Source organism: Hoplias malabaricus, chromosome 8 (genome assembly GCF_029633855.1).
Source record: "Hoplias malabaricus isolate fHopMal1 chromosome 8, fHopMal1.hap1, whole genome shotgun sequence".
NCBI classification, from domain to species: Eukaryota; Metazoa; Chordata; class Actinopteri; order Characiformes; family Erythrinidae; genus Hoplias; species Hoplias malabaricus.
In genome coordinates, this window is record NC_089807.1 from 19027178 (window position 1) to 19049878 (window position 22701).

The following is a 22701-nucleotide window of genomic DNA, read 5'->3' on the forward strand; positions in this document are numbered from 1 at the left end:
AGTAAAATATTTAATGCCAACTGCTTGCTTGTTCCTTATTGATTCAATTATAGGCATGCTCCATATTGTCATGTTAAATTTTCTTTGTTTACAGTGTTTGCTGACAGTTTACTATATGTCTCTTTAACTTTAGAAGTTCCTCAGTGTATCTATGTACCTGGACATGGCTTGTGTTTGAGATCGTATGTTGGTTGGAGCTGCAAAACTGAACCAGATCTCCTTAATAGTGAGCTTCATACTGCTTGAGTCAGGCGGAGGGGGCAATAACGGGAGATCCTTCTTCAGGTCATCAGACTCCACTCCTTCATCCTGTACACCATAATTTATAGTCAGACAGAAAGGAACAGCAAAAGAGAAGCCAATTAACTATGAACAACATGAGTCAGTACCTGTTCATCAGAATCAGAGTTGTTATTGGGCTCAGAAGCAGGGCTATGAGCATCATTAGGCAGGTTGTCGTCAGATACATCAGTGCTGTAGCCACTTCCTGTCTGAGAGCCACTAGAGCCATTCGATTTAGAAACACCACCCCTGCAACCCGTGTCAGCTCCCCCCATCACTCCAAATGCACTATAGAGAACCGCGCCTGACTGACGGCCCCCTGAGAAAGGAGAGCAAAATCACACAAATAAAGATCAAGCCTGTACAACAGCTCAATTTTAGTGATTAATAAAGAAGCTAAAATACAATTATGTTTACATACCTTTGACAGTAAGGTTCTCAATCCCACACTCAAACATAATCCAGCCCCATTTTTCAGGACTTGTCCCAGAGCGGGCCAGGTCAGAAACGTGGTCTGGGACATGATCTGTGCTGATTGATGGCATCGTCTCATCCACCAAGGCAAAATCATCTGTCTCCTCTAAGCTGAAGAGAACCTTAGACTTCTCAAATGGAATTGCAGTTATAGCACAAGCCCCCAGGTCTTTAACACAAACAAATCAAACACATAACCCTTCAGGTAAATCACATCTGAAATGTGTACATGTAGTTAATTAACATTTGAAAACAAATGATTAGTGCATGATTAAGCATGGGATTTAGTTAGGCTTGTACCTGATGTGTCAAGACCACGCAGCTGGCTGTGTATACGATGAATGTTGAGCCTGGCTGCTATTTCTTTGCCTTTCTCTATCCCTGCATTCGAGCGCAGAGAACCACTGGACTGAGGAGCCATCTTAGATGCTGAAGAGAACTTCTCCATCATTACAGAGGGCTTCTCTGTGTCCTCCACAATTCCCCTGCACATTACAATCACAACATACGAGACATCGTTACGAGACATCTGGTTGGCATCACTACTGCTGTGAACAATTCTTCAATTATGGAGATATTTTTCAGAACCCATTAAATCCCTTGCACTGCAAAGATCTGAAAAAACTATTCACAGGACACATTTACAACAGACTAACAGGTTGAAATTTAACAATTAACATTTATGAGAGAAGTTAATGGCAGGTAATTTTACTTAAATTCATGTTTCTTTTATGAATGTATTTAGAGTCAATTGGTTTAAAAGGAAACAACAAAAATGATCCTGTGATAAGTGACTGCATGCTTTACATGTAACAGATATTAATTAAACTGAGACACCTGTGCACTGCTTTAAAATGCTCAGTCCCCAGTTGCCATACCACATGGGAAAAACAGATATGACTGTTACCTATTCATTCTGAGCTGGATAGCTAGCCTGTCAAAGCAGAGGGCTACAAGTGAGACTTGTGTGACACTCTTATTAGAGGGAGAGCCCTCTTCCACCGAAGCCTGCAGCACACACAGATTCACCTACAAACACACACACAGACAAAAAGAATCAATCAAAGTCAATCAACACAATTCCTTTGTTTTTTATTTCTCTTAGGCACATACCTTGGGGATAGTAACATTGGCTTGCAGGCCCTTTATTTTCACATTATCAGGTTTAACAGACAGGTCAGTCTGTCCATGAGGTGTATTCAGAGATCCAGTGGTGCCTTCAGTTTTAGAGATTTTATGCTCTGGCTTTACAGTGCTCTGTTACACACACAAACACACACACACACACTCATTACAACAACTTTTTGCATCTTCCATCAAACTAAAGCATAGGAATGCCTGTCAAACTTCCACACATTGTGCATGTAGCAATGTAAGCATATCATTGTTAAACAGTAGCTAAACACTGTAAAACACGCCTACTCACAGACTCTGCCACAGTAGACTTGCTGATCTGATAAGCTTCATTCAACACTTTGCCATGCAGGTCGTCCAGGATGGAGGCTGGGTGGCGTATACTGGCAAAGTGCACCATTGACTCAATGTACCTATGACAGTCAATATATAAACATTTAACATACTGTACACAAATAAAACAATACATATCATAAACTCATAGAGAGTGTTACACCTTGCATTAACATGTGTTTCATAATCTGGATTGTAAGTGAATAAACTGGCTCAAATCTGTTTACAGTTAAACAGATGAGAACCAATTGCACCATCACACACAGAAACGACATCAATACATATTGTTGTATTCCCACTACGTTCATATATTCTGACAGTATAATACACGGTCAAAAAACTGAAAGATACCTTAAAAACATTTCCAATAATAAACTAATCATCTGCGCTGTGGAGAAAAAGTTCTATCTTGCCACCGCCGCAATTTCAACCGAGGTCAGCGCAAGTCCAAAAGAGTAAGAAGTCAGGAAAACATTTTACTTGGCTTCACTGTGATGTAATGGTATAAATGTATGTAGACACTGACACAAATACACCTGTAATAAATGTAATCAATATCTTTGTTTGATAACCTCCCAATATGGCTTGGGTGATCTGATAATAACAAAAAGCTTCCTGGGTATTTGCTTTTCATGTCAGCAAACAAATTCCAAACATGAGCTGGTCACTAAAAATGCATATAAACCCCAGGTGTAAAAAGGCTCACAGATTTAAAAGCTATGTAATTTAATACCGACCTGTCCAATGCTTCAGCAACTAGAGGGGTCAGCACAACATTGACTGCTCCTTTGACTTCTACAATAGCAGTGGTCCTGGTCTGTGCTAGTGGCTGATCCACAGTCCAGTCTTCTGTTGTTGTATCTTCATCTGTGTTTTCCATGGCCCGCTTGTCAAGAGGTGTATATGGAGTGCTACAAAGACAGAGACAAACCTAAATGCTAAAGTATAATTGTGCATTGATGCATGCTTTGTTAATACTAGTAGAATTAAAAGTTGTTTTATATGGTTCTGAGTGTTTCACTACATTACCTGTTTAAATCTCCCATGAGCTGAACCCCTCTGTCTAATAGGGAGCTCGCAGACAGACCTGCCTTAACCATCTGCAGCACAATATAATACACATTTATATTATTAATGACATACTTGTCATTGTAATGACATGATTGGACACCTCTGGTTTTATTATAAATTCTTAATACTTTCCAAGAGGAAAAAAAACCCTCTTTTATTATGTATTTATTTATTTATTTATTTAGCACTTTTCACAAAGTTGACTAAAATTTAAAAGTTAAAATTATTGCTTTTTTTCTACAATTTCTAGTGCAAAATTGCTATTTTTCATATTAAGTTTAACATGTTGATAAAAGAATGAGGGTTTACAAAATGTGACATAACATTTTTATAGACCACATTCCACATTATGTTTTATATCAAATTTGTAAAAATAACCACTTTTTTTGCACATAATTTTGCATTCAAAAACAGATTTTTTTTTTCTTTAGGGGGTGTAATTATTTTCACCAAAATACATTTAATTTGACCAAGTGCAACAAAAAAAAAAATTATATAAAACTGTATAACATTCTGTTTTAAATTATATTAGTTTACATATATGCAGACACTTGCCTTGAAAGCAGGAATGGACAACTGATCAAAGGATGCAGAGCTTTCTTCACTGGTGGGTGTGTCCAAATCAAGAGGCCGATGAAGAGAGGATTTTGATGTCCTCTTATTTGTAGGCTGCTTGACTGCCCAGTTTGACACATGATAATGGGCAAGGTAATTATTATAACAAGCCATTAGTTGAGGCTGAGTTGTTAATAGACCAGGCTCTGCCCTCTCAGTTTCCACAGAACCCTCTTCTTCCAATCCCAGTGCAGACACAAAAGATGCCTGTGAGGTGTGGCTAGGCAGTGGAGGTGGGCGTGGCTCTGTCACTGACAATGGTCCTTCCACACTGTGATATATTGAGGTGCGGCTATGTTCAATATGGGGCTGTCCTTGCTGTCTCCTCCTCCGTTTCCTTCCCGGGTAAGTACCTGGACCCTCGTCACTGCTGATTGGTTCAAAGTCCTCATTGGCACTGAAGTAGGCTTCACTGTCAGCCACAGACATGGAGGAGTCCACCGAGCGATACTGATGGAATGTGCTGGAGTCTGCTGAAGGTGTGAAAGGGAAAGAGCCATAACTCCGGCGCTGTCGTGGCGAGTCCAAAACATTCTCATCACTACGGGACACTTCACTGCTAAATTGTACACCTGCAGGGGGCGGGGCTTTCTCTGCAAAGACAGCAGCTGACAAGCTTTTCGTACTACCAAGGCGAGCTGACTGGACAGAGGACTGGCGCTTAAGAGGCGAACGGAGTGGAGAACGCATTGGTGGGCCGTCAGGGATAGGCCCGTCAGTGGTTACACTCATTAACCTACACACACAAAAACAAAGTGTAGATACATTAAAAAAAATTTAGCAGTTGAAATAGTAGAATTCAATGTTCTACAGTCACAATTTTAAAACAATACATTTTTTTAGCCTTGTGAAAAAACGTTGTCATGTGTTTTAGGTTGTTTTTTATGTTAAGAACATATCATAACCAAATTAAGAAGACGATGACACGGCTATGCTTTTTGACTTTGAAATTACCAGCCAGATTTATATATCACAAACCTGAAGAAACAATCCCTTAAGCTTTCCAAGTAAGCTTGAACTACAGACAAGCAGTGAAGGAATAAGTGAAGACAGAGATGGGACTAACTGAAAATTCATAGATCTGTGCATACTGAATGAAATTAAAGGTGTATAGTTACATCAAAGCTACTTTTAAGAAATTGTCATGGGATGTGTGTCTTGGAAATAATATCTGTCATCTCGATGAACAGATATCAGGTTTTAAGGGTTTCATAAATAGCAGGAGTGGGACTTTGATGCTGTTGATTTTCTAATGTAACCAAACTTTATAGCATAATTTCTATTTATTTTGTATCCTTTCACATATTAGGAAAAAAAATACAACACAGTTTTGCACATCTTATATTTTAATTATGCATTACAAAATTCCCTTTTCTGAGCAAGATGTTTATATACTATCACTTAGAAAATAAAGGAAATGTGTCATTTCATCAGGTGTTCCAAAACATTTATATTCCACTATGTGCGCAAAAATGTTCAGTCAGACTTCCCTTTATCAGCTTATGTTTGTGTGAATGAATGATGCACTCACTCTGCACAGGGGGAGGGGCTTTCTCGCTCGCCAGCCAATAGTGGCAGTGCAGCACTAGATGAGGAATTTTCTTCAGAAGAAGAGGCAGAGCTGTGAGAACGCTGAGGTACCTGTAAGCTTAGGTGCTGGCCACGCCTCTCCATGTCAACCACTGGAGCAGGAGAACACGTATCCCTACGCACTCCCACACCTGTAGCTGTAAGAAATGTATTTGAATTTTAACCAGCAACATCAAAAAACAAATTTCCATTTGACAGTTTTATGTAAAGGAAGAACTAAACATTTTGTAAGGCCTAATAGTGAATTTACTTTCAGGAAGTTTAGGTGGTTCCTTGGTGACAATCCACTCTCCAGGCTGCAATAGTGACTGACCATAGCTCATGTCACTCTCTGCACTGCCACTTGAGAATGCAGAGCTTGACGAGGGAGTGATTTCCTCCAATCGGAAAAAGTCCAAACCTCCAGCTGAGCCTCCAAAAAAACGACATCCACCTAAACACCCACAACGGTTTCTACTTCGCTTATACTTCTCCTCTGGCCACAAAAACCATAGCCTGTACACACATACACAAACAATTACAATTTATAAAAGCACAAAGGTACTTTTAAAGGAAAGGGCAATATTTTTGATTATGATAATCATAACAAATTATGATTATGCATCCAAATGGCTGTTATATTAAAGAGCTCTTTCAATCATGTTTCATTGGATTTAGAACAGGATAAGTGAAACATTAAAGACAATTGTGTGTAGTGGGGGAACTACTAGGGCCTTTTGTCTGCTAAAGCATAACAACCACCAGAATAATGAAAATGTCAATGCATAATTTGTATCATGAATATATCATAAGATATTTTCATATTATATTTTTTCCTAATCACATTACGCCAAAGATCTGGCATATGATTATATGGTATTTATACTTTATAAGTACACTCACCTCTTCGTCTGCATGTCATGGAGCTCCAGGAAATGTCTCTGTACCTCATATTTGGCTGGATGATCAGCAGCCAAAGCCACATCTGCAGTTAGGAGGTTAAAAGTCACAGAGCCAGCATCTAGCCAATTGGATCTTCGCAGAAGAGGTGGAGGGAGGCCAAGCCTCACCGCTTCCTGCTGCTCAATTAACTGAGCAATGACAACGTCCTGGAGGACAGCACTGATGCCTTCCCCTACTGCAGCGGTGTGCAAATTGCAGGTAGCCAAACGAAATGCGCCTGTCTGTGAAGAACATACAGTCTCATCTTTTTAGTGTAGGTTATGAAAGTCAGTTCAGCTATAGTAATGCCAAAAAGACTAGGGCTAGGGATCATTTGAAAATATGTGATAACGATACAGATATGATGCATTCAATTTGATACTGAAACCAAAAATCAATAGCTATTTCTAACTGTAAACCAATATACAGAATAAAAATAATTACGACATTTATTTAACAGTAATGTCAGAATCACAGTCGCGGATTAACATTACTGTACATAAAGGATCTGTACATCGTCATGCACCTTTTCAATATTGTTTTGTCTCTACATCAAACCTGTCAGATTTATATTGGAATCTAATATATGCACATATATATTTTTAAGTGGGATATGGAATGATTTACTTCTAGAATTCACTTGTGAGAAAACTATACTGTAACCACTTCATATGATCCCAATGACAATGTCTTATACAATGGATTGCTTTGTGAAATGCAATTCTATAAAACTAAACATAGCACAAAAAGTAAGGAAATGTATTTTTTTGTTGTAACAATGCTTCTTGGCAATGAATCCTATACCGTTGGAAAGCCTGTTAATTTCCCTTTTTGTAAAGAACATGCATTTGTGGGATGAGCAGTAGAGCTTAGTATGTGGATAGCACCCATGAAAAATTTGCCAAATCCTCTCTGCCAGTGCCAAACAGCTTATTTGGTGTGATGGTGTGGGGCAGCATCTCCCTCACTGGAAAACGAGACTTGTCTTCATTGGAGACAATCTTAATGCAGAGAGATATCGAGATGAAATTCTGCAACCAGTGGCAATCCTATATCTCCACAGTCTGGGACCGAACTCTATCCTCCAAGATGATAACCCTCACCCCAGCAGAGCGGGGTTTATCAGAACCTACCTCCAGAATTTGGGAGTGGAGAGGATGGAATGTTCTGCCAGCAGGCCTGACCTCAACCCCACTGAACACTTGTGGGATCACCTTGGGCGTGCTGTTTGTACCAGAGTGACCAAGACAACCACGTTGGCTGACTTGGCAACAAATGCTGGATGAAGAATGGGATGCCAACTCACAGCAGTGTGTGACCAGGCTGGAGGAGGAGGTGCCAAGCTGTTGTGGCTGAGTATGGTTCTTCTACACGCTACTGAGGCTCCTGTTTGTTAAATTAATAAATTGTTAAATTGCCAATATGTCTTGTTTCTTCAAATTTCAATCATCCAGTCCACCTAACACCAAATGGCAGAATAAGCTGTTTGTCATTGGCAGAGAGGATTTGGCAAATTTTTCATGTGTGCAAGCCATATACTCAGCTCTACTGCTCATCCCACAAATGCATATTCCTTACAAATGTGGCACCATTCTTTCAGTACCTAGTCCTAATACAAACTCCAGTCTAAAAACTACTGTAGAGTTCATTTAGAAAAATGAGTAATAGAAATGCATGCAGGGAATAATATGACAGACCTTAATGTTGGCGGCACAGCCATGCTCCACAACAAAAATCTGGGCTCCATCTATTGACAAGCGTGTCATGGTATACTTCAAATCTTCAGATGTCCGGCAAGGTCCAGGCAAGGATGCATACTTCACACAATTTACAGATAAAATTCAATAAGTTTACATATTAACATCAAATCAGTAATCACTGTACTTGATAAATATACTGTTCTTAAGCATGACATACTGTCTGTTTGTGTGAGATAATGTTGTACCTTCGCATCACACACTCGCCGGTCAACTCCATGCTGACAGGTGACAGAGGGTTTAGGCTGCTCCAGCTGGAACTCACGGGACATTGCATGAAACAAAAATGTCTCTGCCCACTCCAGCAAGAAGGCACACTGAGGGAGAAAAAAAAACCCACAATATTTATCACTCATTATTCATCACAGGATGGAATTTCTCTATTGCATACACAGTACCTCATTTTGGACATTGAGATACACACCTGTGGCACAGTAACTTTGCCTGTGAGAGATCCTGCCTGTATGTCAATGAGCCAAGCATATTCAAGTGTGTCACTGCCTGCTGGTAACCCTTCAGCTGAGAACATGGCATGAGCTCGCATCTGCAAGCCTGATAGACTGAGATGGCCGTCACGCAAAACCCCATCAACCGTAGGCCGCTACAGTATTATGAATAAAGCAAGCATTACAAGAATGAAAAATTTAGGAAAACAGAGAGCAGTAAAATTACAGCTACCCTACCTGATAATTATCACTAACAAACACATGTACAGGAGAGAGGACAAGCTGCAGTAGGGTCTCTCTGTAACCCTTCTTCATCTCAAAACAAAGGCGCTCCATATATCCAGTTGGACCTTCAGGACTGTCACTGCTGCAGTGCTGTCACATAAAAGATAAAAAATTCCAATGCATTAATGAAACAATATTGAGAGCTCCTCAGAGTCACTGTTGATCCCAAACAAAAGTAATCATCTTATAGTCACGTGTCTCAGTAGTTTACTTACTGTAGGTAGGCGCCCATGGACCTTGTGCAAATTGATGAGAACAGTGATGTCCCAGGGGCGCATTGACAATGGATGGGGTGTATCTTTGCGACTGCTCTCCTCTAGACCCACTCCAGTCCAGCCAGACGAGGAGGAGCACGAGCTTAGGACTGGACTGGACAGAGACTCCTCAAAGTCTGTATACATGTCATCCTCACCAAAATAATTCTCCTAAATAAACAAATAGAGAAATTGAGTCCAGTTTTATACGGACATGTCAGGTCATGTAGTAAAAGTAAATTAGTTAAATTAGTATATGTAGTAAATTAATCCTGCAGGTCAAATGTATTGTTTTCATACCTTGATTGACACAAGTGCTCTGAACAGGGGCCCATAAAGGGTGATGTGAGAGTCAGGGCTGAGTTCCATCTCCACGTGTAGCCGGTCTGGAGGTAGCAGGCTAGGGTCAGATGGCACTCGTGGGGGAGGAGGAACAGGGGGTGTATGTTCTGGGGGCCGCAAGGCTGACAGCATGGACTCTTCCATCTCAGACACTGCAAAAATTGAAGAAAAGCTCAGAGAACCTCACAGTCATAAACCGTACTGAGGAGATCTTCACAATCATAATCAAGACCTGGATGTCCTTTGAGAGGCTGAGAGACTTTTTGAAGGTTTTTAGAGAAAATATTCAAAAGACTGCTGATCTGTAATGTCTGTTTGCAATATTTCACTGAATAAACCCTTTACAACCATACACTTTGTCTTTAATTTAAGGCATGGGTTTGGCCTAGAGTGCCTGAGCATTCACCTGATTTTAACACACAATTAGCACATCATTAAGAATAGAAACTTTAAAATAACTCACAGGACTGTTTGAGCTGCTGATCAGACTTCTGAGGGTAGATGGGATGCCATGTATAGTCTATGATGAGCCCAAAATTTGGCACACTCCAGCAATCCACCCATCCTGCCCTGAAGAATAATTAATAAATCCATACGTATTTACTAACAAAACAGTACATGGTCAGAGAATAACTAACAAAAATCCCTCTTACTCAGCATGGGTCATGTTTCTCCAGCGAGCTTTGCTGTTCTTTGCATGAGCTCCTTGCGCCTCTGTTGACATGTTATTATCTGCTGGAGCCTTGCTGTGTTGGTAATCCTTGGTGAGGGTGAGTAGTGGATATCGACTGGGATGGCAGTCAGGTAAACATAGACGCATATCTGTGTCTTCTGCCTGAATAAAATAAATAGCATTCATTTATTCATATTCATAGCTAAAGCAACTGTTGTGGATAATACGACAAAATAATCTTATATAACTCTTATGAACACTCAAAATTTTGTCACCAACGTGGTAAAATACGTGTCATGGTATTTTAATGTAGTCATTTCACATGCTACAAAAAAAATATTTTTATTTGCTTATTTTCTTGCTTATTTATTCTCACACTGCAATGAAACACACCACAGTTTAACATTCATTAATCACTAACAATATTCAGATATGTTCAGAGAAACATTGCAACATATCATGACTTGTTATGATAAGGATTAAAACTGTCATAATGTCTACTGCTTGTTCAGAGGTTCTTAATCCAGGTCCAGGGGGAACACTGCCCTGCATGTTGTAGGTTTCTTCTAACTCTATCAAACTCACTTCAGATTCAGAAAGAGGTTGTTAATTAGTTAATTAGTTGCATCAGGTGTGCTGGGAGCAGAGCAATCTCTAAACAGTGCAGGGCAGTGGCCCACAGGGACCAGGACCACGAACCACTTATCTTATTAAGAACATTCTCTTCAGTCAACAACACAATTAAACAAGTATATTAGTGCTTATACTCACTCTCAAATGGAAACACGTATTACAGGTGGCAGGAACAAACTCATTAAAGGGTAAAGTGAAGCCAATATTCAGAGTTTCTCCACAGGCAGCAATATACACTGGAGAATGTAAGGGATTCAGAGTGAAATTAAATAAAGATTTATGGAAATCACGGCATGAAACTGCATAAGAATCATAGTTAAAAGGATGTAACTCAATCTTCAGTGGTAAACTTTGAATACTAATCCTGAAATACGGTTTATTTTGGATAGGCTTACATAACTTAATACACTGGAATAGAATTTTACACAATTAAACCAAGGGCTTTTGTAGTTACCACAGCACTAGTATAATAACAATACAGGAGTCACTCACCATTCTCCTGCTGTTTAGTGGAACAGTCAATCCAGTTGTGCTGATTGGCTGCCCATATCATCTCAAACTGGTGAAAAAGTATTTTAAAACTCCAGGAGTATGGCACAAATGAATAGATGTCTGGCTCGCTATCGCTGGCCCAGTCTTGGATCAGATCTGTACAGAGCGAGAAGAGATCATATTAAAAATAATTAATAAAAAGAAAAAGAAAAAAAAAAAGGCAAAGTATGTCCATCTATCAGTTAGTTGCACAGTTTCAGGAGTATTTACCAGTGAAGAAGTTCTTCTGCGCATAGATGAAGTGATAAGTGGCTTTGTACACCTCAATCTCACACTGCCAGGACTGAGGCATATTCCACACACGTGGGTAACCTGCTATTACATGAAACTGAAGAAAGGAAGAAATATTAATTAATTTGACTACTATATGGTCCAACACACAAAAAAAAACTACTGCATACTCACAGCCAACATCTCAGCTTCCAGCAGAGTCCTGTACTGCATGCTGCTGGTGGTGTCCACATGCAGTAACTGACCTTTAACTGTGGGGGAATAGCCTGAGAGACAGAGTGTTTGTATATGCTTAATAAACTCTGGCTTCATAGACAGATAGACAGACACAGCACATGTTGATATGCTTTCACACAAATCCAAAATGTATCAACCATATTACCAATAAGAAGAACAACACAATACAGACAACAACAACAACAAACCGTAAAAGGGTTACATCAAAACTGTAAGCAATCAAATAAAAAAAATAAATAAATAACAGATTTGTGAATGTCACACTAACTTTACCATCAAAGACGTTAGATTAAACAAAGTTGGGAGGTGACTTGCCAGTTTGTCAAATCAGTTTGTATGAAACCTGATGTTGTAGTGTAAGAATGTCTAGTACGTCCTTGTTCAAACAGCACAGCTCAAAAATTAGGTTTCTAGAATAAGATTATCTATGCTAGGTACCATAAATGTAGTATTGAGCTGTGATGCCACATCACACTTTTACAATTTCAGTCATGTTCATATATAAATAATAGTGTTTTCCTAATGTTTTGCATGAAATAAATCTATGAATATACTATGGTTTCTTTTTGTATGCCAAGTGAGCTTCTACTGTCAGTGGGAGCCAGTATTTGGCAATCTGGTTAACCATCAATAAGCACTTGCCATTTTCATATGTGAAACATGTATGAAAAAATTACCATTTTCTCCAACAGTCATTGGAATGTTGACCTCCAAATAAGAACCTGCACCAACATTCACATGAATGGCATTGGTTTCCTGTAAAAATGAATAAGATGCATAATTAAACTTTATGGATGAATATTGTGAACATTACATGCATGTCAGCATAAAGCACAGAGAATCAAACAAAAAAAAGGGAGAACGACAAACAGACCATACCCTGTTCTTGGTGAAGAGTAGATCTATGGTAGCGTCAGCAATGATGTTCATGCGGAGCTCAAAGGCTAGGATTTGTCTGGGCTTTCCTGGTGTAGGAACATCACTCATTTTCATTGGTTGATAGTCTGCAGGCAGGAAGAATTTCCACAAACTGTCCCTATGATGACAGAATCAGAAGAAAGTCATTGTAAACCAGGTACTGCAGTAAGGAAGACATTTTCTTTGTGAGCACATCTGTGTGTTTACCTCTGTCGGTCAGCCCATGGTCCATAGTTGAAATCTGTTCCTTTGCCACACACTATATCTAAGCCCCAGCATGGAGGCAAATCCTGCAATTTAGTTCCCTCCGAACAGGCTTCTGTATCTCCATTCTCCAGCTCTTCAGGGACCAGACCTACCCAGAGTAAACACAAAGGCAATTTAAACAATTCCGTCAGCAGTCTATGGCCCCAGTATGGCTTTATTTAGTAAATATTTACTGTTATCACCATAATCATAGTAACATGCAATACATTTCCTTGTGCAAGTTTTTCTTGTGCAATTAAATGTAATTATTCTTCAGAGCTTTTGATTTTTGATTCCTTTTTTAACTGTGTTTATTTTTTACATTTATTTATTTTTTTTTAAGAGTTTGTTATCTCGTTTTGCTGTCCCTCTTCTGCTAAAACACTGTAAATATTACCTGACATCATACTATTAAAGGATAATTCTAAATTGCCCTTGTACATCAATGAAAATAGTCATGGACTGCCATCTGTTAAAATCGCTATATGTGCAAGTGTGCAATCATATCCAAGAAGGCAATAGCCAACAAATAAATAGAGGAATACAATTAAAATAAATAAGAAATCAAAAACACACAAACCTGGTTCATCCTGGTAGTAATAAATGTCTACATCATTTGACTGCATGACAACAAAGCCCTCTCCCATGAGTCTAGGTGGCCTGAAAAGAAGCAAATACGCAGGAAATTAAATTCTGCACTCATCCCAATCAGTTTTAATGTGAAATGTGTGGAGCAGCTATGAGTGATACACCAAAAATTTAATGATGATGCATTTTCTTTGATATACATTATTTCCAAAATACATTTGGAAACACAGCTACAATATTTAGAAATTGAATTTCAGAAAAACCCTTGCAGTAAATTTAATTAAACAAATTATGATTTCTTTCTAATGACCTACACTATATCGTTTTTATGCATAAAGCTCACTCTTCATCCTGAAAATAATATGTATCATTAATAAATATATCATTATAATGCCCATTTTTATTGGGGTGTTTCTACCTTGCTATAATGTACTATTTTTGCAACAAGAGAATGCAACTCACTGCAAAAGCAGAACTGTTCAGAAATCGTAGCTGGGCTGAAGATTTTTATTTGAAATTTCCTATTTTTCTTTAAAGAACTGGTTTTAAAATTAAAACTAATACAAATGCTGGTGATGTAAACAAAGCAAGTATTAAATATGGCCACTAATTTACATAAAATCTGTTTCTCAGTTCTTTCTGGCATAACTACAGACTTATTCCTCTTTGTCTTCTGAAGGGAAGCTCAATGCCTACTTACAAATTTATAACATTACTGCCACAGACAAGGTTTGCAAGAAACAGTGACTGGCAAACATTGTTTCACTTCCTCTGCCGAGAAAAAGATTGCGTGGAGTTTCTAAATTTTAGCCTACATTTAACAATGTTAACAGCTACAGCGAAAGATGTGTATTTTTATTTAAAATCCTTCATGAAACAGCCACAAATTATGAAATTTGACACTAGAACATATGTCCTAATAAATGCTCACTGTTGCATCTCATTACATCTCTGACAATATAAAGATAATTTTTTTTCATTCAAGATCACTTGAGAGGTTAATCAGACTTATTTCTGAATACAGAACACATTACAAATCTTCATGTTTAAATAAGATTAACACTTGCATTGGCTTTTTTAATAAAAGCATAATATTCTCTTTTCATTATTGTTTGTCCAAAGGTTTTACCACATTTTCTCCTCAACAATTATCTCCAATTCCACCCCACCAGTCAATTGCCAGTTGTTCCATGACCTCCAGTGCAAGGTCAATAGTAGCCTTTGGGACTCCAAATTAGGCCTGATGATAAAGGCAACGCTTAGACCACTGCTCAACTCGGGAGCCTCCATGTATGCACAAAGGTAATGGCAGTTATTTGCTATATTTTGAATCTATATTAGATTATGTTTGTGAAATTAGCTTTTTATTTCATGAAATTCTAATCAAATTTAATCTATTCCCAGTTAATTTGTATAAATGTTTATGCATTAGTATTGAAGGACATTTGCTGAACTCACTCATCGTTCTGCAGACCAAGGTAGCGAGGGCTGGGAACCAACATGACACGCACATTCTCCAGTGAGCCTTTCACTATATGCATGAACTGATCCAGGTGGCTGCTAGGAGGCTTGGTGGCATAGGTCAGGAATGCGTCATCAAAGTTCATACACAGAGTCTGGGGAAGGTGATGATTACCAAATGCTACCCGGCCCTGAGATGAACAGTGAAGGAGAGGAAGAAGGAGATAAAGGAAAGGTAATGCCTTGAATATGTTCATGTCATTAATCCTGGTCTTTTATTGGTGGAATTAGGCACTGAGTCACGAAATTCCCCATATACAGAACAGCATGTCCTCAGCATGACCTGCCGACAACAGCTCAGAATTTTGCCTCATTGCTGTACTCACTGTGCTGATGTTGACTTTTATGACTGGTATGAGAGACCTCCAGGATGAGGAGGGGTCCTGAGATTCAGCTTTGATATGAACACTTCAAAAAGATCAGAAAAACACACAAAAATCACAGATATGAAGCCTTACCTTAAGATATATATATATATATATATATATATATATATATATATATATATATATATATATATATATATATATATATACACACACACAAACTACATTACTGGTAACTGTAACTGCAACGTTTCTACCTGTCAAGAGTTTTGTTTTGTTCTTCCCTGCCCTTCTCTTCATCTCGTCGTGGTGGTATAAGAGTGGGCTCCAACCCAAATATTTCCTGTAGCCTTGCATAAAGATCTGTTCGGTTATATACGTGAAACTCAAAGCCATTAATGGTCACATACAGTCGTGTTTCAGCCTTTGGATCTGCAAAAAAACAAAATCAGATTATTGACCTTAAATTACAGTAAAAAATCTGTGTCAGCACACAAGTACATCCCAGAGATTAAGTGACTGCATACAAGCAAAAACAAGTATCCAAACAAATTAACATTTTTACTTGTCGAGAGAGAGACTATATCCAATACAAAAGAACAGAAAATATTGTAAGATATACATGATTACAATGATCTCTATGAATACAATTCGGTATGTGCAGCATAAAAATATAGTGGCATTAATATTTGAAAACATATTTATTGTATTCTGAAAGAAATATATTAATCCAGGGAGATATAATCCCAGTTTATACATTTTATGAATGGTTGATCTACCAGTATCAGTATCCACTTCAGCAGATAAGCACATGAAAATGAACAATAATGGCACTGGACTGAAATCCCCATATTGGTATATTTAGTGTCAAATTCTCACCATGCTGCTTCTGTTTAGGGTTATACATCTTCCACCAGCGGAATATAAGAAAGCCATCCTGAATTCTGTGAAATATATTTGTTAAAATGAAATTGTTAATATAAAATATTCATGTCAAACATGTACAAATCTTGACAGGCCAGCCTAAATAATACATTGTGTGTCTATGAAGCCAAGTTGTTGAAGCATGTACAAAAATTGGCCTAATATTATCTTCCTGAAAAAACCATGGATGTCCTAGTGAAAGACGTTGCCTCTCTGCAGCAATGGTACTTTTACATATGTACAAGTAACCCATGCTGTGGGCGCTGATGCACCATTTGGCTTGCAAAGACAGAGCCTTCAGTGGATGCACCTTTTATAACACAAATTACGTTTAAAAAAAAAAAAAAAGCTACATTCATACTGTAAGAAAATAGTTGTTGGACACTTACAAATATTTATCAAAATAGTAAAATAAAAGTCTCATATACCTACCTAATTGACATGTCCTCATCAATGTAGTAAACATCTCGGAACATGACCTTGCCAGAGAGTACAGAAAAGGAAAAGGAGCCTGCAACAGCATAAAACACCCTTAATCCTGGCTCTTTAGTTTATCCATCCATTGAACAATATAATTTTGTACATATGCACCTAATTACTGACCAATGTGTATGTATCCATTTTTGTAGAGTCTGTTGATAATAAGGGTAAGGACGAGTCCAATATTACGAGAGTTGTAGTAGGTCAAGTATATGATCCATCCACAGGACAGAATAGTGGCTGAAAGAAAATAACACAGAAAATGTTACAACATGATTGATCCCTTTTTTTGGTCTTTCATGTAAAAGAAATCATATCTAAGACACAGGTGTTAACTGGGACCCTTTAGATCTTCGTATTATGTTTTTTTTAACAATAGTATTGTTTAATGTCATTAATTTCACTGTATTGTAACTGTATTCAATTTGATATTTACAGAAAATATGCATGAGCTACTTTTAATCCAGATATAGACTGAATGCTCTCTTACCCACAAGAAGCCAGACTAAATTGGAATTGTGTCTGTTCAGGTAATTATCCAAATCTTCAAAGCTTGGAACAAGACTCTTGTTGGCCTCCATGCTAGACCCCACTGCAGAGAAAAAATATAAGCATTATGTTAATGCCATGTTGGCAGTATCATTTTGGATGTGTGATAAATCTTTACTGTTCACTGTGCTTATGGAAATGTAGTGAAAAAATGTGCTGCTGTAATCCTTAATGTGTTTTGTGCAATACCATCTAACATTTCAGAACTTTGTAAGGGCAGAGTCTTCTGAATAATGAATTTGTTTCTAACTGTTTAGAAACAAAGTTCATTACAGGCTAATATTACAGCTAAATCTTACTCAATCTCAACTCAACCTCAGATATGTATGTCTGTAGAATGAATATGCATTTTCATTAGAAAATACATATTAATTGTAAAATACAATTTCATTTCAAACACATACTTGCATGACAACACAGGTGATGAAATTGACAAAGAAAGTGTTGCAATAGAAAAGTTGCAAGGAAGGTTAAGTCTGCTAAGCACCCTGTGTTGTGTTCAAGTAACACATTCCCTTTAAACAGGTTTGAAGAGAAGGAAGAATATGAGATTCAGAATATCTGGAATAATAAAATATTAATGAAGGATATATTGAATTTTGATATTTTTAAATCTATTAGTACCTAAATACACAACTCATGCTCATGTTGACGGTGCTAAACAGAGTTTAGGAATAAACAATGATGCTGTCATGTCAGCTGATGACCTTCCAAGATTAGTTATCTTGCCTACAAAAGAATGACATGAATGAAGAGAACTCTGAATTCTAACTTACAACCAGGCATGTCTGAGCAGATCTCTTAAGGCTACAATAAACAGAAAATATGCAGCTTTCTACATCCTATGAGGATACAGGTGATTAAAGCTTTTTATTTAATTATAGAATATTTTAAAGCTTATAAAATCCATCAAGAATAATTTAGTAACAGAATATGTACATACGTACAGAGAAAAAGAGTGAAAGAAAGGCAGGGAGTTTGTATCTGCTTAATAAGCTTTGACTAAAATCTTGAAATCTTGTCCTGGTAAAGTATTCAATTCCTTTATTAAAAGCATTAAAACCGACAGCTGTCTTCTGTGTAGATTCTTGTCCATTTGAACTCTTAACTTAATATCTGATAAGAATCCAACACTCTCACATTCATACATTCCAGAAAGATATCTGCAGGGTGATTGGCTCAAAAAAAACATGATGGAATACAGGAACTGTATGAATGGCAAAATCTCCTCAAGGCCTCAATCCCAGTTCACAATTTGAAAGAAGATGGAATGTTGCAAGAGTCACATAAGCTCATTCCGGCTTTAATATGCACAAAGTTTGTGAAAGAGCTGACTAGAATGGGAAGAGACTGTAATGTAATTACCTACCTAATGAGATTGGAGATAATATTAAGCAAGGGCACACATAACCAAGCATTACAAAACAAAAAAAATAAAATAAAACTTATTGCTCACATAGTTAATCAAGCACACAGCTTGTATTATCTGCCAAGAAAAGCATTTTAAACAGAATGGGACACTATGGATCAGCTGCACACATATATGAATATGACTAATGCCAAGCAACAGCTGGAGAAGTTTTAACAGACGTAACGTCCTAGTACTGAAACATACAGCAGTGGAACTGTACTACCTGGAGTGACGGAGCTCTATGAAGCATAAATACAAGGCTAATAATACACAGCTAACAGAAATGTCTAGTATTAATACAGAGAATTAACACACAAAAGTAAATTGCAGTCAAGGCAGCCTCCATTTGGAAAAGCTCAGTCATACTAGTGACCCCCGCTTTGGAAGAACTGTGTATTTTAAACGTTACAGTAACAAACCATTTTTGCTAATACTTTTAAATGAGTTTAAAAAAAAAAAAGTTAAGATAGAGTGATGCATTTTTAAACCTTTTCTTACTCACACTTCTCTTAAACAAACATTGATCTTCATGGAATCAAAAGCGGTTCTTCTATGCCATCACTCAAAGAACCTCTTGTTTTTAAGAGTGTACAATCATTTCATTAAGCTCTGTATTTATAAAGAGGAAGATGGACATAAAGACATTTTAAAAACATTACAGAAACCTTAAAATTGTTCTAAATAGGTAACCGGTGTAATGACTGGAGTGCAGGTGTAATGTGATTGTTCACCTTCAAGTCAGAACCCTGACAGAAGCATACTGTACTTGCTGCATATGCATAATTGAGCTCACTGAGAGCAAATAAATCATTGCAATAAACTAATTATGATGTACTGAACTGATGACCAGGTTTTACACATCAGAATCTTATAGCATTAAACGACTGATGCGTGCGTTGATGTACTATCATTAAGAAGGGAAACTGGTGTGTGCAAATTGGAGGATTCCTTTTAATGAAATTGTGAACATAGAGCAAATTTAATTAAAATGTTATCATTGAAATGACAAACCAGAAAAAACTGATACTAATTGAGTGACATGTTACAGTGGTTTCAAAAGGACTTCCTGTTTAATAAATATAGTCTAAATATAGAGCAAATTTACCTGAAATAAGATCATTTAAAGAGCTACCATTCTGACATGACACACGCGAAGTGAGTGACATATTCAGGTGGGGTTCTAACATTCTGCAGTGAAATTGGTCTGTGAAAAGTTAAAAGAAATACATTTACTATTTATCTAAATAAATCTATTTGAATTAGGCAGCACGGTGGTGCAGCAGGTAGTGTCGCATTCACATGGCTCCAGGGACCTGGAGGTTGTGAGTTCTAGTCCCACTCCGGGTGACTGACTGTGAGGAGTTTGTGTGTTCTCCCTGTGTCTGCATGGGTTTCCTCCGGGTGACTGTCTGTGAGGAGTGTGGTGTGTTCTCCGTGTCTGCGTGGATTTCCTCCGGGTGCTCCGGTTTCCACTCACAGTTCAAAAACACACGTTGGTAGGTGGACTGGCGACTCAAAATGCGTAGGTGTGAGTGTGTGAATGAATGTGTGTTGCCCTGCGAAGGACTGGCACACTCCAGGGTGTATTTCCGCCTTGCGCCCAATGAATCCAGGTAGGCTCTGGACCCACCGTGACCCTGAACTGGATAAGCTTACAGATAATGAATGAATGAATGAATGAATTAATTAAATTTGAATTACAGTTACAAAGATGTGGTAACACCTGTATTTTGAAATGACACACAAGAATGCCTTGATATTAAATGATTGACACATCGTTTTTCTGTGAAATGGGTCTTTAAAAATTAAGCATTCCTTTTTAATAACATTTACATGGCCTTTATTTTGAAATGACACACCAGAATGTCCTGATATCATCATCAAATCCAATGAATTAGCTTTTATTTACAAAGCCTTGTTTTTTCTATAAACACACACATATGCACATGCATAATGTTTATTCATTTGTAAAAAATAAATAAATAAATAAATGTATTTCTTTGTTTGTTTACACATTTATGTATTAAAGGAGCCGGGGGTTTTAGTATATACAATTTGAATGTGAAGTCACATTCATTGCCTGCCCGGGACTTGTGGCTTTCCTTTTGAAATCAGTTTACCTACACGGCTTTACCGCACACCGTTTAAAAAAATGCAGTTCTTCCAAAACCGTGAGGAGATTATTTTGACTCGAGCTTTTCCAAGTAGAAGCTGGCTTGGTCTTAGTAAAAGAAGTACTGAGTCCATTTACCGCAGCTAACAGCTAGAAACATATGTATAGAGTCACAATAAACTTATTTAATCTAATGAGTTTCTATAGATCGAATGCAATGTAGTAACAGCTACAATGAGGTATGTAGCTAGATTCGTAATATAGAGCTAACTGCTAGAAACAGAGATGTAACGTCAGCTACAATCCTAATACAAACAGAAACTCAAAAGTTATTTGAAGACTCCTTAAAAACAGGCTTAAAACAGAACTAATACACAACTATCGGCTCGAAACAAATATGTGCAGAATTCTAATGTATAGAATTTGAGCTAAAGAGTCCTAATATACAGCTAACCGCTAACGGAACCTAATTACTGAGATGAGGCCTGAGCTCACACTCTTTGGTAATCCAGTCCAAACAAAACCGCATTAAAACAAACTTACCTCTGCGTAAAGACTGCAGAACTACATGTCACGTCGCTATGATCATATTTAAAATGTGCTTTTCTTGTCTACTTTGCGTTGACAGCACCCTCATCCCCAATCCCAGAGCCCCTCTCTGGAGTGTTTACAGAAACGCCATCGCGCTGTTCCTGGTTTCTTCTATTTTGGTCACGTGAGAAAAATAACCAATGGGTGGTTGAGCTCGTGAGGGGGGTCCTTCACCGAGGAAAGGCAAAATACCTTTCTGACTTGTCAAGTGTCCTCAAAACCGACATTTCTTCTTTCAAATTAATAGGTTAAAATGTTGATAAAAATATATCTACAGCACATAGAAAACGGTATTTCTAGCGGTATAACTAGCCCTAGTCCGCTCGTTTCTCCATGGAACAGACGCTATTAATATAAATGATAATGTGAATGATAATTTTATATTGATAATGAATTATATTTTAATGATAAAATGTGAATTAAATTCTCATGCTTTAAGCCTTCATGTTGAGCATGACCTACCACCAGGGGCGGCTGGTCAATAGAGGGCGCTAGGGCGCCAGGGCCGCCCTCCCCGGTCGAATTGTTTGTCTTTTCTAAAATGAAATTTGTATCACAGAGGGCAAGATTCTTGGCTCCCGTACGCCTGCCTGGCCAGGGTGAATAAAAGGAGAGATTTTCAATACTACTCTATAAACCTGTAGTCCCTGTGGTTTGCCTGCTCTCACTGGCAAAATGTCTTTGGAAGAAATGTGTGCAGTATAATTTTTTTCTTCTTTGTTTTGTACAAAAAAAGTATTGCCACAGTGCTGCTGCATTCAGGAGTCATCCTGATTAAATTGATGCTGGGGTATGAGGTTTAAATGATATATGTGGTGTAAACAAGATGTCTAAGATCTCATCAGAACTAAAGAGGACTAGAAAACGAACTTCGTTCTTTTTATAGTTTGCATACAATGTGAACACAAAAGGCATTAAGGTCATTTGCAGATGGTTTCTTTTCTAGTGCATTTTAATAATACTGAGATTGGTTAATTTAAAAAGAAATGTAAAAATACCCTAAGAGTGTTTCTGGGACAAACTCGTGCATTATCACATGATATATGTAAAGTGTACACATAGAGGGTATTTGTGCACTTTGCTCTTTTTAGGCATGCGTAAATTAGGACTGCAGCTGCATGCAGTGGGACAAACGTAAAAATATTTTACTTTTAATTAAAACAAATTCCTGATGTTTTTTATACCTCCAATGGCCCCATTTGCA

At 37.8% G+C, this 22701-nt stretch overlaps 1 protein-coding gene across 3 annotated transcripts in view; it reads right to left on the reverse strand.

Moving 5' to 3' along the window:
• Positions 1–21577, reverse strand: part of kiaa1109 (KIAA1109 ortholog) — a 51694-nt gene extending 30117 nt beyond the window's left edge. For all 3 annotated transcript variants that reach the window (XM_066678192.1, XM_066678191.1, XM_066678190.1), the window contains exons 1-37: positions 21450–21577; positions 17324–17425; positions 16957–17073; positions 16786–16864; positions 16309–16373; positions 15687–15861; positions 15430–15511; positions 15041–15234; positions 13575–13654; positions 12956–13103; positions 12710–12866; positions 12508–12586; positions 11768–11859; positions 11573–11690; positions 11303–11458; positions 10949–11046; positions 10158–10339; positions 9968–10074; positions 9463–9656; positions 9124–9333; positions 8861–8998; positions 8602–8778; positions 8366–8494; positions 8118–8237; positions 6382–6662; positions 5750–5994; positions 5441–5636; positions 3850–4645; positions 3253–3323; positions 2961–3134; positions 2183–2303; positions 1870–2013; positions 1664–1785; positions 1057–1241; positions 704–925; positions 390–601; positions 158–309 (exon numbers count right to left, since the gene is read on the reverse strand). In XM_066678192.1, coding sequence (XP_066534289.1) covers positions 158–309; positions 390–601; positions 704–925; positions 1057–1241; positions 1664–1785; positions 1870–2013; positions 2183–2303; positions 2961–3134; positions 3253–3323; positions 3850–4645; positions 5441–5636; positions 5750–5994; positions 6382–6662; positions 8118–8237; positions 8366–8494; positions 8602–8778; positions 8861–8998; positions 9124–9333; positions 9463–9656; positions 9968–10074; positions 10158–10339; positions 10949–11046; positions 11303–11458; positions 11573–11690; positions 11768–11859; positions 12508–12586; positions 12710–12866; positions 12956–13103; positions 13575–13654; positions 15041–15234; positions 15430–15511; positions 15687–15861; positions 16309–16373; positions 16786–16864; positions 16957–17073; positions 17324–17414 — 5909 coding nt within the window. In that variant the 5' untranslated portion in view covers positions 17415–17425; positions 21450–21577. The remainder of the gene's footprint in view (positions 1–157; positions 310–389; positions 602–703; positions 926–1056; positions 1242–1663; positions 1786–1869; positions 2014–2182; positions 2304–2960; positions 3135–3252; positions 3324–3849; positions 4646–5440; positions 5637–5749; positions 5995–6381; positions 6663–8117; positions 8238–8365; positions 8495–8601; positions 8779–8860; positions 8999–9123; positions 9334–9462; positions 9657–9967; positions 10075–10157; positions 10340–10948; positions 11047–11302; positions 11459–11572; positions 11691–11767; positions 11860–12507; positions 12587–12709; positions 12867–12955; positions 13104–13574; positions 13655–15040; positions 15235–15429; positions 15512–15686; positions 15862–16308; positions 16374–16785; positions 16865–16956; positions 17074–17323; positions 17426–21449) is intronic.
• Between the last annotated feature and the right edge of the window lie 1124 nt (positions 21578–22701).